Source organism: Sphaeramia orbicularis, chromosome 16 (genome assembly GCF_902148855.1).
Source record: "Sphaeramia orbicularis chromosome 16, fSphaOr1.1, whole genome shotgun sequence".
NCBI classification, from domain to species: domain Eukaryota; kingdom Metazoa; phylum Chordata; class Actinopteri; order Kurtiformes; family Apogonidae; genus Sphaeramia; species Sphaeramia orbicularis.
In genome coordinates, this window is record NC_043972.1 from 44,678,864 (window position 1) to 44,697,379 (window position 18,516).

An 18,516-nucleotide genomic window follows, 5' to 3' on the forward strand; every position below is an offset into this window, starting at 1 on the left:
TCATGTAAACAGGCTCAGTGTTCCCTACACATGATGGACGCTGACTGGATTTCATTCTTTTTTGCCTTAAACAAAGCAAAACTAATGCAAAGAAACAAATACGTTTACCAGTACTTGGTGAAGCCAACATTTTTTATGGTGGTGGGTCAATAATTTTCATTAAAGAAATTGACTCATGTTCTACTATTTTCTGTGGCCCCTGTTCATCATAAACCCTTAGATTCATCATCTCTGTTCTCCTTCTTACAGTGCTCCTGCTCTTACATGAAAGGAAAGGAAACATTACTCATACATTTATTGACAACTGATTCAATCATGAAGTTTTTCCTCAGATTTTATTGTAAAAGCATGACAGTACATTCCAGTGTATAGATGATAGAAGTTTACGAAACGATTATTTTTTATTAAATACATAATGTTAGGATCAGTCCAGCAGGAGGCAGTGTAAAAACATTGCTGGAACTTCAAGCTGAATATCTATTTTTAGATATTTTTCCATTTGCCAACAAGCAGTTCACTCTTCACTTTGTTGAAGTCCAGTGTAAGGTCATACTGCTCACAGCACAGGAAGTTCCTCCCTCTCAGTCTTGACCATTAGTCCGACTCTTCTCCGAGAGCCCTCTGAATAACAGAAGATTGTTTGGGACTTTCCGCCTTTTTGTTTTCTTTTCAGATGTTGTCATCCAAATGTTCTTGAAGCCTCTCTCCTCTATTATTGTGTCTGTGTCTCCTGAAAAGAACCAAGTGTCCAATTTAGAGTGACAAACTACACACGGGCTCGACAAAACGTGACAATTGTGTTGTCATCTGACACAGGCCGGGTTGTCAGGCCTCATGTGCTTCACCTCTCATGTGGGAGATGGCTGTGTTGCTTTTTGTTGTTTTCTTTCCTCTTAAAACAGCTGCTACTGCTGTCTATTGTGTGTCAGTGCTTTGGTTTTATTATCAGAGCATAGCCTGAAATGAGATTTGTGGCCGTGTCTGCCAGTGTCTGTGAGCATTAACATACCTCCACAGCACAAACACCAGCGCTCCTCCGACCAGCAGCAGCAGGAGGACCAGGCACACCACGGCTGCTGTCATCCCTCTGCCCTCTGTCTCGCAAGGTGCTGTCAAACAGGAAAAAGACACGCAACCGGTGAGGGAAAAAAAAACTAAAAACACAAACCATATGACACAGTTGCCCTGGAGGGCCAAAGGGGTTCACTGCAACAAGTCTGCACAGCCACTAAAGTGACTGGAACTGCAAAGGAAGTGAACAGGAGGTATCCAGAAATACCACCAGTGTCTGTAAGATCATCACGCCTGTTGGCAGATACAGAAAATTGCATTTGTCTCGGCTGTTTAGCAGCAGTGGTAGCAGCAGTTGCGGTAATGGCAGTAGCGATTTATTGATCTCACAGTGGAAAATCCTTTATCACTGAAACACCACCAGTGGATACAATACACAGAATAAAGTCCAATCAGCACTCTGCCGTGTCAGATAGACACAAGGTCCAATATCCAGGAGGCTTATTGCAGAATAACCATGATACAGCACAAGAGAACTGACTTAAAGTCAACAGTATATTATATTATATTATATTATATTATATTATATTATATTATATTATATTATATTATAGTATAGTATAGTATAGTCCAGTGTAGTCTAGTATAGTGTAGTGTAGTATAGTATAATAAAGTCCAGTGTAGTAGAGTATAGTATAGTCCATTCCAGTACAATATAGTATAGTATAGTATAGTATAGTATAGTATAGTATAGTATAGTATAGTATAGTATAGTATAGTCCAGTGTAGTCTAGTATAGTGTAGTATAGTATAGTATAATAAAGTCCAGTGTAGTAGAGTATAGTATAGTCCATTCCAGTACAATATAGTATAGTATAGTAATAGTGTAGTTTAGTATAGTATAGTGTAGTATAGAAAAGTATAGTAGAGTATATTATAGTATTTTACAGTCCAGTCCAGTATAATATAGCATAGCATAGCATAGCGTAACATAGTATAGTATAGTACAGTATAGTATATACAGTAAAGTCCAATGTAGTATAGTATAGTATAGTATAGTGTAGTATAGTATAGTATAGTACAGTACATTCCAGTATAGTATATTATAGTATAGTATAGTATAGTATAGTAAAGTATAGTAAAGTACAGTAAAGTCCAATGTAGTATAGTACAGTATAGTGTTGTATAGTATTGAACAGTACAGTCTAGTGTTGTATAGTATGGTATAGTACCATACATTCCAGTGCCATATACTATACTATACTATACTATACTATACTATACTATACTATACACAGTACAGCACAATATAGTGTCATATAGTATAGTACCCTCCAGTGCAATATAGTTTGGTATAGTGTAATGAAGTATAGTATAGTACAGTACAATATAGTATGGTATATAACGAATAGAATAGAATAGAATAGAATAGAATAATATAGTATAGTGTAGTATAGTACAGTATAGTGTACTGTAGTACAGTATAGTATAATATATTATAGTACTGTATAGTACAGTACAGCACAATATAGTACAGTATAGTGCAGTATAGTATAGTACCCTCCAGTACAATATAGTTTGGTATAGTATAGTATAGTATAGTACAATATAGTATGATATATAACGTATAGTATAGTATAGTATAGTATAGTATAGTATAGTATAGTATAGTATAGTATAGTATAGTACAGTATAGTATAGTATTTGTGGTCACCATAATTGCAAAAGTTGGTTGTTTCTCATTTCCAGTAAACAATCAGTGCTATTAGCATTCATTGCGAGTTTATTTGAGGTCATCTGGTACATCCTTAGGCCAGTATTCAGTATTCAGTGTCCGGGGCAGTGGGCTTATCTGAGCTGCCTACTGTGACCAAAGACGACGCTACAAGGGTGCTGAGAGTGAACCGAAGCACTACAGCCATCCAGCCAGAGAAAAGCGGCTGAAAATGTTCAGTGGTTACATAAGGGTTTATCACTGTGAGTAACCCATGTTAGATTATGAATATTAGTGTTTCACAAAATGATTGGTTTACAAAGAGACAAACTTATGGAGGTCATTTTGGGATGAAAACAGATTGTGTAAATTAAAATGAGTCAGTATGAATGAAAATAATTAATCTGGAGGGATTTGGACTCATTTTGAGAAGGTGTGATACTCAGTCATTGTAAGTTACAAACTCATTATTTTAAGTAACTTTCCTGCCATTTTGAGAAAGCTTGTCATTGTTTTGAAAGCTTTTTCTATCATTTTGAGAAGTTTTCTTGTTATTTTAAGAAAAAAAAATCTCATTGCTTTTCCTGATTTCTGTTATTTTGATATACTAGCTCATTATTTTATGTTATTCTGAGAAAGATTTCATCCTAAGAAAGTCACAAATCATTGTAATAATAATAAGTCTAACACTAAGTCAATAGTTTGAGAAAGTTTCTTGACATTTGAACAAAATTTGTAATTATTTGGAGTCATTTTTTCCCCCCGTTATTTTAAGAAAGCCTCTAATTTATTTTTATTTTTTTAAACTTTGATGAAATTCCACATTGTTGTGAGATGCTAGGTCATTATTTTGACCTATAGAGTCTTTCAGAGTTTTTTTTTTCTCTCATCACAGGGCAGAAATGGGCTTCCATGCCCATTAGTGCAGTTTTTAGTAACGTAGGTAATACTCCACTAAAGCTAACATGGTATTGAATGAATAATGGATCAATAATGTAACGCACTTTGGGTGCCTTGAAAAGCACTATAGAAATTTTACCCATTATCATTATTATTATTATTATTATTATTATTATTATTATTATTATTATTATTACTATTATTATTGCAGACAGTGCACAGATCACACATTTCTAAAAGCAGTGCTTTCGTACAGAGGCTCATACAGACTCCACTCTCACCTGCAGAGTAGGTAGCTGAAGTGTAGCCGAGTTTATTGCTAACCATGCAGGTGAAGTGTCCACAAATGGGGGTCATGGTTATAAACAGCGTAGTGCCGTCCAAGGAGACTCTTCCCACCGATTGACTGATGGCAGCTCTCTCGTGGAACCAGGTGAAGTGTGGATCGGTCCCCCAGGCCTCGCCACAAACCAAGGAGGAGTCGGACACGTTGATGCTGACAGAGACGTGGTGGACTGGCTCTGGAAAGACAAGATAGGGGTGAGGGTGAGCATCAACACAAGTGGAAAAAACAGGAGCAATGACCCTGTATGTCACTGGTATGTCCTATCAAGAAGCAAGAACAACTTCAATTTGTCAAGTAAAAGTGGGTGGTGCTGTCACTGGAGGAGAACTCGACAAATTAAATGAAGGTCCATATATGACTTCCTATCAGTGCTCAATAGTAACTATACTGAACCATTTCTATGTTGTAAACTAGGGGTGTCAAGCTCATTTTTGTTCAGTTCCACATTCAGCTAAATTTGATCTGAAGTGGGCCAGACCAGTAAAATAATAACATAATAATATGTAAATAATGTCAACTCCAAACTTTTCTCTGTTTTAGAGCGAAAAAAGTATATTTACATCATGAAAAGATTTACATCGACAAACTATCCTTTCGAATGATGTGAATAGCATGAACAAACTGAAAAAATAAGTGTAATTTTAACAATATTCTGCCTCAGTTACACATGTACATTATAACGTACAGACCACAGTGGATCTACAAACATGCAAAACATTTAATAACAGGCAGAATATTGTTAAAATTGAAAACAAACAAACAAACAAACAAAAAAACAAACTCTTAAGGCATTTCAGGTTGTTCATATTTGTTCAGGTTATTCACATTTTTTGTGAAATTATACTTTGTTTTAGTGTAAATACCTGAAAATATTTACATTTACAAAGAGAAAAACTTGGAGTTGTCATTATTTATATGTTATTATGATAGTATTTTACTGGTCCTGCCCAGTTGAGATTGAATTGGTCTGAATGTGGATCCTGAACTAAAAGGATTGTTCATATCTTAGTGTAATTTTTACATTTCACAAATTCATCCTGTGGGCCAGATTGGATCCTTTAGCGGGCTGAATTTGGCCCTCGGGCTGCATATTTGACACCTGTGTTGTAAACCATCAAAAAACAGCTCATTATAAATAAAGGCACAATTTTTATATTTCAAAAATTTGTCAAAAATTCAAACATTGAATTTTTTCAAAACTGAGAAGACACTTTGTCCCTTGGGACAGTGTCCCAAGGAAGCTACATTAAAAAATTAAAACAAGTGGTACCAGGCACAAGAAACTCCGACCCTCACATGCATTGTAACTTATTTTGGCATTGATCCAGCTGATGTCAGCATATGAGTTGCCTCTATATATGTGCCAAGTTTGAAGTAAACTGAAACAAAATTGATATTTTTATAGACATTCAAAATTTCACCCATTGTAAGTACATGGGATAAAATTAAGATTTAAAAAATGCATAACAAATTTTACCTTTGACCTACTTTTCCCAAAATGTAACCAAATCTATTATGGGTCACTGGCAATCTATAAACCCAATTTGATATGAATTCAGTCAATAGTTTTGCTGCTAGAGTGTTAAACAAAGAAACAAACTGAACCAAAAACAATACTTCTTGCCTCCCCTTCGGGGGGTGGGGTAATGAATCCGACAAGTAGTTTTGGAGAAGACGATTGTTAAAATGTAGACATTGGTGACCTTGAATTTGACCCTTCAAAATCACTCAAGGTCAAAGGTCATGGACCTAAATGAAAGTCCATATATGACTTCCCATCAGTGATTAATAACTGTATTGGTATCTGTAACTATTTCTATGTTATAAACCATCAAAATATGAACCATTATAAGTAAAGGCACATTTTTAATATTTAAAAACAATTGCTAGAAAATAAAAAATCTAATTATCTCAAAACTGTGAACAGACTTTGTAGATATTGTCCTAAGGAAGCTACATATAGAATGTGAAATGAATCCGACCGGTAGTTTCGTCAGAGAAGATGTTTGATGATGCTGATGAAGATGATGAAGACGACGACAGACAGCCCTTTCATAATAGCTCATGGCCTATCAGCCGCTGAGCCTAAAAGCATTAGATAAAAGAATGTAACCTGGTAAAAAATCTGAGGCAGATAGATGTGAAGTGCTCTGCTGTGGGCATCTGGCTGTATAAAATGAGAATAATGGCACATGGATCTCCAAGTGCGTCTACGACAAAGAATCATGAGACGTTTAATGCCGTCAAGAGAAACTGGTTCACTTTCTGAGACTATAATGAGACCACTGAGAGAAGCATAATGTGGGAGAAAGTGATGATGGAAAACCCTGGAAGCTGAACAAGCAGATGTACATGAGCAGAGGAGATGAATTGATACTGTTAAGAGACGACGGATGAGAGGAAACGCAAAGACACTTTGACGGAAAACTCGAAAACTACGGGTGAGGATGGACTCATCAGAAACAAAAGGGAAACAAGAAAGCAAAGCCTATAGGCACATTTAATTTCAAGTGTTCCATTATTAAATAAGACATCCGCCATCAGAAAGAAACAATGCCTGCTGGTGTTAAATTAAAGCACATTCATTATACCGTTGGTAATTGCTGAAGTTAATGCTCCAGAGACCAGAATGTAGGAGGCTGATAACTGTTGATTTTGTTTTTGAGCTGTGCATCCTCTCATATACAGCATTACTTATTTATGAAAATAAAATGCTCCTCGAAAACAAATCTAAAATGTTATAAAATCATCCATATTTGCCTTTAACCCTATAACACCAAATGTGTCATATTTGATACATGAGTTTTGAAGCCCTCTACATGATCAATGTGATATTTTTTTTCTTGAAAAACTTGATGTATACAATTAGATACATGTAATACACTGATAATCCACCAGGGGCGAGGAATTCATTCAACAGTGACACTACAAGATTATCATTAATGAGGAAGGAGGCAGAATTTTGCACATTTTGAAAAGGAATTACCAATTTGTTAGACATGTTTGTGTTATATTACGTTTTTGTTTGTTCAAAATTAATCATATTTGAGCATTGAGACCTGATGCATCAAATATGATACAAAGTTGAAACTCATATATAGAAATTGATATTTGAAAAACATTTTTTTGGTTGTTCAGAAGGACCAATAAAGGCTCCAGTTTCAAAGTACTGGAGTTTTCTGTCAATGATTTAATGGTTCAGGCTTTACAGGGTCAAACTGACAACTTCTGCTTTTCTCTAATGACAGAAACATCCCATGATCTTTGTAACCTCATGGCTATTGATGGTCTATATAGACTGTGGAATAATTCTCTCTCTTTTTTTTTTTTTTCCCCATTATCTATTAATATACTCTACCTTAGTTATAGAACCTAATTCCTGTCAGTGTGGTGAAAAAAAGAGATGGAGTTAGTATCTCAAAATAATGACTTTATATTTAGAGTATGTCATTATTTTTCATATCTTAAGTTAACATTTTGCAATAAAGACACATTTTGAGAGAAGGCATTATTTTGAGATGACTTACTTCATCTTTTTTCATCACAGTTAAGGAGAATAACCGATTGAAAACATCCCAAATTTACAAAACCAGAGATTCATTTCTCCTGTGCTTTCTATAAAATAACTAAAAGCCAAGAGGAGACAAAGGAAGTTCTTAATATTTAGAGTATCTCATTATTTTTCATATCTTATGTTAATGTTTTGCAATAAAAACACATTTTGAGAGAAGACATTATTTTGAGATGACTTACTTCATCTTTTTTTGCAACAATGAAGGAGAATAACCTATTGAAAACATCCCAATTTGACTAAACCAGAGATTCTTCTCTTCTGTGCTTTCTATAAAATAAGTAAAAGCCAAGAGGAGACAAAGGAAGTTTTTCTTTACAATATCAACAATGAGCTTTAAACCTCTTCCTCAAAGTGTGAGGGGTCAGGGGTGGATGTACGTGACAGGAGGTGTTCATGATGTCTGCCGAACAGAGAATCACAATACACCCGACGCAAAACCGCATGGAGGTCTGAAAAGGTTAGTTTGGGTTTTTGTGCTGCTGTTTCTAAAACCTTTCCCCTCCTGTCAGACAGTTGTTGCCAACAGGGAACTGAAGCCCAGGAGGTTCTTCAAACCAATTAGACTGTCCGGACAAAAACAATTTCACCTTCATCTGACTGTTGTGTGACTTTAGCGTTTTAATATATTAGATTGGAACCAAAATGATGGACAGACTAACTGACGGGGGTGTCAGGGTTTTATAGTTAATGTGATTCCACCTATAACTGTATTATATAGTCTTTTGTTGGATTTATTGTCTCTGTAGTGCTCTCTCTAGTTGGTAAATACCAGTGGCAGCCCTAACCCTGGACTACACTGCAAAAATCTAAATCTTACCCAGTGTATTTTTCTCATTTCTAGTCAAAATATCTCATCACACTTCAAATAAGACATAATCACCTAAAGAGTAACTTGTAAGTGAGATATAAGAACTTTTTTTTTAGATAATAGATCTTGAAAATCTTATTTCAAGAAATCTTACCAAGATAATTTTCACTTGATACATTGGTAGATTTTTTTTTTTTTTTTGCTAAATTCAAGTTTGTTTGTTTTTTTTTTGTTTTTTTGCTTAATTCAAGATTTTATTTATTTAATGTTTTTTATAGAATGTGTTTTCTATAGAACTATGAGTCAGTACTAATTTCCATCAGTTGCTTTACTTGAACTCTTTTAAAGCTATACCATATGATGTGGCATTTTTACACTTTTCTTTTGTCATCTTAAAATGCTCCTAATAAGCATGTGTCAAACTAAAATATAAAAGAATTCCACCAGGTTTTGAAACTCAAAAATGTTTAATTCTCATATAGTTCTGATAAAAGTCTGACCAATCATTTTAGTCGGTCCGAATGAAATAATTGGTCGAACCTGGCTGAGCCTCCTGTCAATCATCCATTACGGCCGTTCAGCATTCAATCCATTATCGCGCTCCGCATCTGATATGTGTCCCTCTGAATCTGACGCTTCACTCACGCTGCTCCTCCTGTCACTGGCCACAGTCTACTGTCTATGATGTGTATGGATAGAACTGACATGCACATGTGGAAGGGAAAAACGAGTTTATTAACATCAACAACAACTAAGGGGAACAAACAAGAGTCTGATGAATGAAGGATGGAGTTAAAGTCCGGAAGTCAGCTGTACTGGACTGAACAGATAGGTCTGCAGGAAGCTCAGCTTTTATGACCGCAGTACTGATTCAGGTACATGTACTTGGTGTCACACAATGTAGGATTATGTAAGACGATAAATGTATGGACTATGAAACCTCAAATGTCCACAGAAAATTCGCGGAGGCCGCGCGTTCACAGTGCGCGTGCTGGGCACCCCATCCCCTGAAGACACTGACCCAGTGCTGCACAGACCAGACCCTTAAATTCAGGATCTACTGATGGAACAGGGGCCGCGGCAGGTGGATGATGGATCTGATTACTGAGGGAGGGGTCCATGGACACGCTGAAGTGGACCGAACCTCCACTTCCATCTCCGCTTCCATCACGCGCATCAGGTAAGAGGAAAGCGTCAGAGCTCAATGACACTGAGGGATTTACATGCAGTTCTATCAGGCTGCCCTCCGCGTCGAAATCCGACGCAGAAGGGGTACCCCCTGCGTCAAATAGTGCCGAACGGGGCTCTGACCATGCGTCCATTTCTGACGACTTGGGATGAGCGGGCGGGGCTTTGGAGGGAGGCGGGTTGTTCACGTTCAAACTTTTACTAAGTGCTGTGAGAAATGCCACATCGGTAGGTATAGCTTTAATTCAAGCAAAAAATTTGCCAACGCAACAAGTGAAAAATATCTTGGTAAGGTTTCTTGAAATAAGATTTTCCAGAGCTATTGTCTAAAAATAAGTTCTTGTATCTCACTGAGAAGTTACTCTTTAGGTGATTATGTCTTATTTTAAGTGTGATGAGATATGTGGACTGGAAATGAGAAAAATACACTTGGTAAGATTTTGATTTTTGCAGTGTATTAGACATGTAGAGGTAAGTTGCAGAGAATTGCATTGTGTAGAAATATTGTGTATTTCTGTCTTTAAGTTAAATGTTTGAACATTTTGCAAACAATGTGTTGTAATAAACAGTATGGTGTGCTTCATAAGTTCACTAACTGGCTTCTGTGGTAAAATAATTTGCATTTCATTTATGTGCTGTGATCTCCCACTGTGATGAGCCAGTGTTTGCCGCTGAATGTTTACGGTACAAGGACCTCAGATCCAAAATGAAGCCAATGTGGAATCACCTTAAAGCTGTATAAAATCTATAAAGTGCTGACTGCTATAGTTTGTCATATTTATGTATTTTTGGTCAAGGCAGACAGTAGCAAAAACGGTGAGCTGATAGGGCCAATATTTTGGGAGATATTAGTAATTTTGGAACACAATAGCCTTACAATCACGTTGCTATGGCCAGAACGCTTTGGCGGTGACTGCTGGACAAATGCGGTACTGTATGCACAAATACACAACAGCATAAAAACGACCACATCTTGAGCTTGAGGGAATCTACGTGCTAGTTGAATAGAAGTTCTTATGTCTGCTATGACTGACTGTAGTTTCATGTAATAGGTTCAACAATGAGGGCTGTAAAATTGCTTCATTACACATTGCTTGATTTAAAAAAAAAAAAAAAAAAAAAAAAAAAAAAAAAAAATATATATATATATATATATATATATATATATATATATATATATATATATATATATATATATATAATTTATTTTTTTTTTTAACCATTTTAGAGAGTCAGTATGATCACGCTTAGCATTAGCTCACCTCTGACCCCTAGTGTACACTGCAAATTATTTGGTTTTTACCATCCATCCATCCATCCATCCATTGCTTATCCGGGGCCGGGTCGCGGGGGCAACAGTCTAAGCAGGGATGCCCAGACTTCCCTCTCCCCAGACACCTCCTCCAGCTCTTCCGGGGGAACCCTGAGGCGTTCCCAGGCCAGCCAAGAGACATAGTCTCTCCAACATGTCCTGGGTCTTCCCCGAGGTCTCCTCCTGGTGGGACATGCCCGGAACATCTCCCCAGGGAGGCGTCAAGGAGGCATCCAAAACAGATGCCCGAGCCACCTCAGTTGGCCCCTCTCAATGTGGAGGAGCAGCGGCTCTACTCCGAGCTCCTCCCTGGTGGCTGAGCTCCTCACCCTATCCCTAAGGGTGCGCCCAGCCACCCTGCGGAGGAAACTCTTTTCGACCGCTTGTATCCAGGATCTTGTCCTTTCGGTCATGACCCAAAGCTCATGATCATAGGCATAGCTGAGGGTAGGTTGGTTTTTACCAAGATAAAAAAAATTAGGTTTAGAAGTGTTAGATCATAATATCTTTTTTTAAGAGTTAATTTCTTATTGTAAGTGTTCATACATCTGTAGACATGCTTATTTCTAGATTTAACAATCTTAATTCAAGAAATCTTTTTAAGTGAAGTTATCCTACTGCACGACAGATATTTCTCTTGTTCTGAGTACCCTTTTCCTCAAATTTAGTGTTTTTAGACACTCCTTTTGTGTGTTGTACAGTTTGTTCTGCCTCTCTTGTCCAAATACGGTCACTTCTGGCACCAAAAAGCCAATATGACAATGGCCAAACTACAGGGCAGTTCAGAAACCAAAGGTTGATGTCACTTGCACTACTCAAGAAATAGCATCCTAAAAACAAACAAGCCTCTCACAGAGTCATACCTGTCAAGTCTCCCATTTTGGCTGGGAAACAACTGTATTTTACCCCCCTTTCCTGCTGTCCTCCCTTATTAATATTATCCCGTAAATCTCCCATATCATAACAAAATAATAATAATGAAAGACATTCTTCTGTCTCTCCTAGCTGAGCTCTGTCACTGGCCTCGCGAGAACCGCCATCTGCAGTAGCCTAGGTCTGAGGTGTCTCAAGGTTAGTAGTGCAGACAGCGGTAAAACAAAAAACATAGGTGAAAGATGGATGGATGTGATGGAGAAGGCACTCCGGCAAAAAAAACTAAGAACTCTTGTAAATATCTGGAAAAATGGGACAGCATGTTTCCGTTTGTGTACTGAAAATAAAATGAAAATTTCTAACTTAAAAACATTGAATTTGAAATGTACTTCAACGCTCCTCTGTGTTTTCATGTAGGCTGTATCACAACATAGAAATGTTAAGAGCATTTTAGTGTCAACAAAGGTAAGCCTATCATATTCTGATCACTAATTGTAATTTGTAAATTTGGTTGACAAAGTGGTATTTTGGATTTCTTGTACATCTGTGTTAAAATGTAAAGGACAGTGAAGCTTGGTTGGGGCAGTGGGATGGCTTGCGGTGGGCGCCGAAAAATTTCCCTCATTTTCAAATCCAAAACTTGACAGGTATGCGCAGAGTTAAGAGGTTGGTTGAACCAGTACTGCTAGAAGCACTTTACTTTAGTGATCCATTATTCATTCACTCTCACATTCTGGTGGTGGTAAACTACAGCCCCTCTGACCACCACTGAACATTCATACACTAGCATGAGTGACACTGGAGGTGGGGGGGTCTTGCCCAAGGACACAATAGCACATGACTAGGACATAGCGGGATTTGAACCACCAACCCTTTGGTTACTGGACGACCCCGTTCTACCTCCTGAGCCATGGGCACCCCAAACTGACCCAGATTGGCACCTGTACGCAAATGTAGTAAAGCTGTTTCCCATCAAGTGAGTCTAATGGTTCTGAAAAGAGGAATACAGTTGCATTCAATTTTCTAACCTTAACACACTGGAAAATGAGTCTGTTGAAACTAGTTAAAATCAGCTGTGAGTTCACGGTGTATTAAAGATCCAAACACATGCCTCTACATGAGCATCAGTCTTGCAGGTTGAGGATGACTTTGAAACAAGGACATAGTGTGTCGTGCCATTTTCATCCATAAATGGCAGATTGTTAATCACACCAGTTTGGATGTGTTTTGTCACAGGGGAGTCCTGTAATTAAATTTATAGCTAAAAAACATGTTTTAGTTAAGACAGAATTGAGAGGATGGCCTTAATTCAAACAGAAATGTAAAAATCTATGATTCCATGGCAACAGAGCTATCTCATCTAATACTGTGGAAAGCTTCACAACAGCTACTAAGTGGACCTTGAAATAAAATGATTAGATTAAAAGATGTAATGCAGACAAAACCTACAAATCCTTCACTGGAAGAGTTGGAAGCTCACAAGTTGGCATTTTTATTCAGTAAATAAACTGATTTTGAAATAGCGTTTTCCCATTGGCTGTATTTTCAGTGATACATTAGATCACAGTTGTCAAACATGCGGCCTGGGGGCCGAATCCGGCCTGTCAAAGGGTCCAGTCTGACCTCTGGGATGAATTTGTGAAATGCAAAAATTACACTGAAGATATTAACAATCAATAGTGTAAAAATCATTTTAGGTCAATTCAATCTAAAGTGGATCAGACCAGTAAACTACAATCATAACAACCTATAAATAATGAAAACTGCTGAAAACTTTGTTTTAGTTAAAAAATAAAAAAAAAAGGTAAAAAATAAAACCAAAATGTTTACATTTACAGACTAGCCTTTTACAAAAAATGTGAGTAACCTGAACAAATATGAACAACCTGAAGTGTCCTATGATATGAGAAGTATGTGGAATTTTACCAATATTCTGCCTGTTATTAAATGTTGTGTGCATTTTTAGTTCCACTGTGATCTGTAAGTTGTCATGCACATGTATAAATGATAAACTAAGGTGTATTACTCTTAAAATTGCACTTATTTTTCAAAAGAATTTTCAGGTTGTTCATATTTGTTCATGTTATGTTCAATTACAGTTTGTAGGTGTAAACATTTTCATCATGGAATGTTACTTTTTTCCCCACTCAAAAACATAGAGAAAACTTTGGAGTTGACATTATTTATCAGTTCTTATCCTATATTTAACAAAATCCACAAAATGAACAAAAATAAGCAACAAAACAAGCAAAAATAGCAACAAAATGAACCAAAATAAGCAACAAAGTAAACAAAAATCTACAAAATGAACAAAAATAAGCAACAAAATGAACCAAAATCTACAAAATGAACAAAAATAAGCAATAAAACAAACAAAAATAAGCAACAAAATGAACCAAAATCTACAAAATGAACAAAAATAAGCAACAAAACGAACCAAAATAAACAACAAAATAAAACAAAATCTACTGGTCCTGCCCACTTTAGATCATGTTAGGCTGCATGTGGCCCCTGAGCTAAAATGAGTTTGACCCCCCTGCATTAGATGCATAATTATCTAAAGAATGAAATCCCTCACATGTTGCGTGCCATTACCATACTCCCTGACGACGCAGTAGACTGTGGCCTTGGCTCCTGTGCTGTCCGTCACAGTCAAACTGTACAAGCCGCCATCCACCCTGTTGTTGTATCCATTAATCTGAAGTGTCGTTTCCTGCTGCTCCACGTTCGCATGGACATGTGGCTTTGTACCAGCACACTTGCCGCTCTTGCCAGGGCACTTGGCCAGTGTCATTCTGCCGGACGCGCTCCCGGTCTCGGGCTCCCGTTCCCACGTTACCATGGAGACCTCTTCTTGGGGTTCATGCTCCATCCGGGCACGGAGAACCAGGTTTGTGCCGGAGATTACATGCACAGGGTCTTCATTCAGGATGTACACGGACACACTCTGGAACCCACATGGCACTGAGGACACAGATTTGTTATTGCATGCTTATCAGAACCTGCTGGTTGAACATTCAGCAGAAAAATACACACTTTCTTTACTCAAGTAGAAGTACAGGTTCATTTCTTACAGGGTAGAAGTGGAGAAGTGCACGCTCCAAAATGCACACAAATTATACAAGTCCAAACTAGTCATCTGATGGACATTTATACTGTATGTTTACGTTCAAAACAAACTCAATCTCCTCTAATATTTATATATTGTAAATGCATTAAACTGAAAATAATAAATATTAACTTTACTGCAGTGTACAAAGCAGAACTCAGCCTCTTTTCTCTAGAAATGTGTGTCTTGTTATGACTTTTAAGCTGCTTTTTTCTCATATTGTTTTTGCCATTTTCGTTCTGTTGAAGGAACATTCAAATTACACTCTTTTTTTGTTTTTTAACTTGACTGTTACAAAAGCCATCTCTGCATCTTTGTTCTGTTCCTGACATTGTTTGACCTCTTAATCAGTTTTTATCTTCTGTTGATCTTATCTAGTTGACAATAAACTCATGCTGCACAGATTGGAACAAAAAAACCCCACACAGAAATCAGACACTGCAGGGGCGTTTTTCATGTTAATTTAGTCTTTTAGGTGTTTTTCATTGTTTTCGTCTTGTAGTATTGTCATATTTTCAGATAAGATCTCACATATCGAAAGAAAAATAAAGACAAAACCATGAAATTAGTGACTACAGGTTTGTTTGTTTTGGTCTTGTTATGCCTTTTATGTGGTTTTTATCTATTTGTTGTGCATGATTTGTTGTTATTGTCCCATCCATTTCGGCAGACATCTGTCTTGATATTGTAAAAATAAAAAGAATCCAAATAAAAATAGTCAATATTTTCACCCCAGATGCTTTACAATCGAAGTAGGGTGACTGGTTTGTAAATTTAAGGAGCAGAAAGTGCAGATATTTGTGCTAAAATGTGGGGTTTGAATGTAAAAGGCCCCTCAAATAAGATACAGAAATGTCAAAATGAAAGAAACTATACTTAGTTACTTCTCACTGGGTATTTCCAACGTATTTAATATTCATCAGTTGTGTCCTTTTGGCTGTTGGAGGACTAGAGGCGTTGTTTCGGGCTTAATGGAAAGTTAATAAAACAGGCAATAGCGTAATACTTCATCTCTGTCCTGAGTATGTACTCTATGAATATGTATAGCTGTTTTCTGTCAAACTGTGTCAACTGATGATTTATGGCAACGGGACATCCACACCTAATGTGATATCCATCAAACCCCATCAATAGCTTAAAATCTTGTGTCAAAACTGCAGTGGACCTGGTAAGCTTCCTTGCATTTACCACGAGGCGTATTAATCATGCATCTACAGTAGCCTTGATAAGCAAAGAATGAAGGGGACGTAAATAATGCAAGTGTGGTTACTGATGCAAAAGATTTTAAACAAATCATCGGGGGGAGTAGGGGTGGAAGGGGACACCATCTGAATGCTGCCATGATTTCTCTTTGTGTCCCCTCACAGCATAAAAAAGAAGCGCTTCTGTTTTATCTGGTACGCGGAAAGAAAAAAAAAAAAAAGAGGATTACGAGGATTATATTTTGCAGGGGTTTTAAGCAAAAATCATTAAAATAGTGCTTACAACCAAAAGGAGCCTTACTTAAGAGAAGCAGCAGGGCAACTCTCCAGCTCAGGAAATACTGTAGATCCATAACACCTGCTGATAGAGACAGAGAACAGAGAGAGGAATTTGTCCATGACCTTAGAAACAGCACACAGTTTCCTCTGCAGGGGCGCCACGGCAACAACACTACTAATAACACTACCTCTGGAGAGACAGCGAAATTAAAACGAGGGCACAAAAACAATTAAAACAGCACGTCTCTCTATTAAAAAATGTAATCCAAAAATGTTTAGGGTATTTTTTTTTTTTTTTTTCTCTCTCTTTAATTTATTTGTTGAAGTATCCAGTGTTGGCTTTTTGCACACTGCACTAGAGTCACAACTTGGAACAAAATAAGGACGGGTCTGCTGCCAAAACTAAAATGAACCCCCTCAAGCACAGCTGCTGCAACATAACTCAGAGGAAAAACACTGATAGCAATGCAGGAGCACAAACCCAGCCTGCATGCATTAAATATAACCTGAAATCCCCTCCTTTGTTGTTTACCTTGAAGATCTCCACAAACCCACCACCACCACCACAGTGGGATTCAACCCCCCCTACCTACCTTACTACCGTCCAGACAAACAGTTGCAGTCGTGCCAGAGTGCTTCCACTCAAAGGTTATTTTCCCACAGTTCAAGGTGTGATCAAGACTGACTGCACAGGTAGATTTATAGCCCGGAATAAAACAGTATCTTCAAAGCACCATTGCATTGCAAGAATCCAAAAGTGATCTGAGTCTGTGCACTAGAGTTGATACAAGCTACTAGCTCTAAGGTTTCGGGGCCTTTGTGTCTCTCTCTCCCTGACCTTTTTCTGGGCTTTTCAGCTTCAATCTGTGACTCATGTCCTGCGTCAACCTTGTTTTCAAGCAATCCGATTTCCTCCCCCCCTCTGGACTCTCCGCCTCTTTCCTGTACGGTAAAAGAGTCCCTACTGTTTTGTATTTTAAATCAGTGAACTTTCCATTGTTAAATAAACTCTCCTTACATCCTTGTGTCCGAGCTCCCACAGCATGTTGGATTTCCACTCCACAGTCAGGGCGTTGTTTGTAAACAGAGATAAAGTGAAATGGTATTCTTAGGAAGGGAAACTAGTTAACAATGTTGGAATTTTGTCCAATGAAATAGGCTTTGTACTGGGGGGGCTCCTTATCCGACATGATTAGTTCTGCAGACACAATACATTGTCCTCACTTTGTATTGTAAATAAGCTTAGCGCATGAATTGCTTAATTATAATATTTTCCAATAATTGTCCCTTGCATGCGACTGAAAGACACCTTCAATCACGTAAAGGGGAATGCCAACGATTTCATTCCCCTGGGAAAGTTAACCTCAGCTATTACATCTTAAAGCCTGCTATATTTAGACCTGCCCATTTATCACATAATCGCTTTATTGTAATTATCGGAGCCAAACGCAATTATTTTTGCATAGCTGTGAGAATGACCTCCTTACAGCTGTGTGAAGACAGCTAAACTAACTGACATGTCATATTTCAATAGTGTTTCCGCTACATTTTCCGCTGTTGCATCTTCAATAATGTCATCTCAAGGCGTTTAACATCCGTTGATACCTGCCACTATCAGTGATTTCTGTGGCTATTTTAGTAACAGGCTTTGTGTGTTTAAACCCAGAGTACGTCACATTTCTGGATTAAAACATTGCCTAGCCTAAAAAAGTCACACATCATTTATGTCACATAACGCTCATGTAATGTCACAACAGTCACTTCTACCTTGATAATATTTTTTTTGTTTTTCATTATTACTGATTTGCCTGTTCGTAAATTGTTTATTCTTAATCTCATTTCCGTATTAGCTAAATTTCATATACATACAAGCAAATTTGCCAATCAGAAACCCAGCTTTGTGGTCTTTAAATCTTATTTGAAATCCTATCTAGACACACTTAACTTTTGCACTAACCCTAAAGCTGTGAAGACTAAAGCCTTATGTGACGAATTTAAGTTGTAATTTATTTATTTTTATTTTCTTATTATTATTATTATTATTATTATTATTATTATTATTATTATTATTTGTTGCTGTTGTTGTGTTCTCCTCTTGTTTATTCCTTTACTTTTATTTTATTTAATTTACTTACCTATTTATGTAATTGTTTTTAATTTCTTCCTGCCTCACCTCGAGCATTATGTTTTTTTTTTTCTC

The 18,516-nt window shown here is 37.2% G+C and overlaps 1 protein-coding gene across 2 annotated transcripts; it reads right to left on the reverse strand.

Moving 5' to 3' along the window:
• Nucleotides 1–311: 311 nt before the first annotated feature.
• On the reverse strand, nucleotides 312–17,168 carry LOC115434842 (uncharacterized). Of its 2 annotated transcripts, none has more exons than XM_030156965.1 (6): nucleotides 16,910–17,168; nucleotides 16,339–16,395; nucleotides 14,322–14,690; nucleotides 3,907–4,146; nucleotides 1,010–1,109; nucleotides 312–730 (listed from the first exon to the last, which is right to left on the reverse strand). In XM_030156965.1, the coding sequence occupies exons 2-6, from the start codon at nucleotides 16,388–16,390 to the stop codon at nucleotides 670–672; spliced, it is 822 nt and encodes a 273-aa protein (XP_030012825.1). In that variant the 5' UTR covers nucleotides 16,391–16,395; nucleotides 16,910–17,168; the 3' UTR covers nucleotides 312–669. The 2 variants fall into 2 exon arrangements, with proteins under 2 accessions (XP_030012825.1, XP_030012824.1); XM_030156964.1 differs by having other exon boundaries at nucleotides 16,339–16,398.
• Between the last annotated feature and the right edge of the window lie 1,348 nt (nucleotides 17,169–18,516).

What these genes read in the sequence shown, in the direction of transcription:
- LOC115434842 (XM_030156965.1), bottom strand. Translation starts at nt 16,390, where the DNA reads ATGGATCTACAGTATTTCCTGAGCTGGAGAGTTGCCCTGCTGCTTCTC. An exon ending in TGCCCTGCTGCTTCTCTTAA is followed by an intron (nt 14,691 to 16,338) that starts GTAAGGCTCCTT and finishes CTGTGTCCTCAG; the next exon opens with TGCCATGTGGGTTCCAGAGT. An exon ending in TTCAGCTACCTACTCTGCAG is followed by an intron (nt 1,110 to 3,906) that starts GTGAGAGTGGAG and finishes CCTGTTTGACAG; the next exon opens with CACCTTGCGAGACAGAGGGC.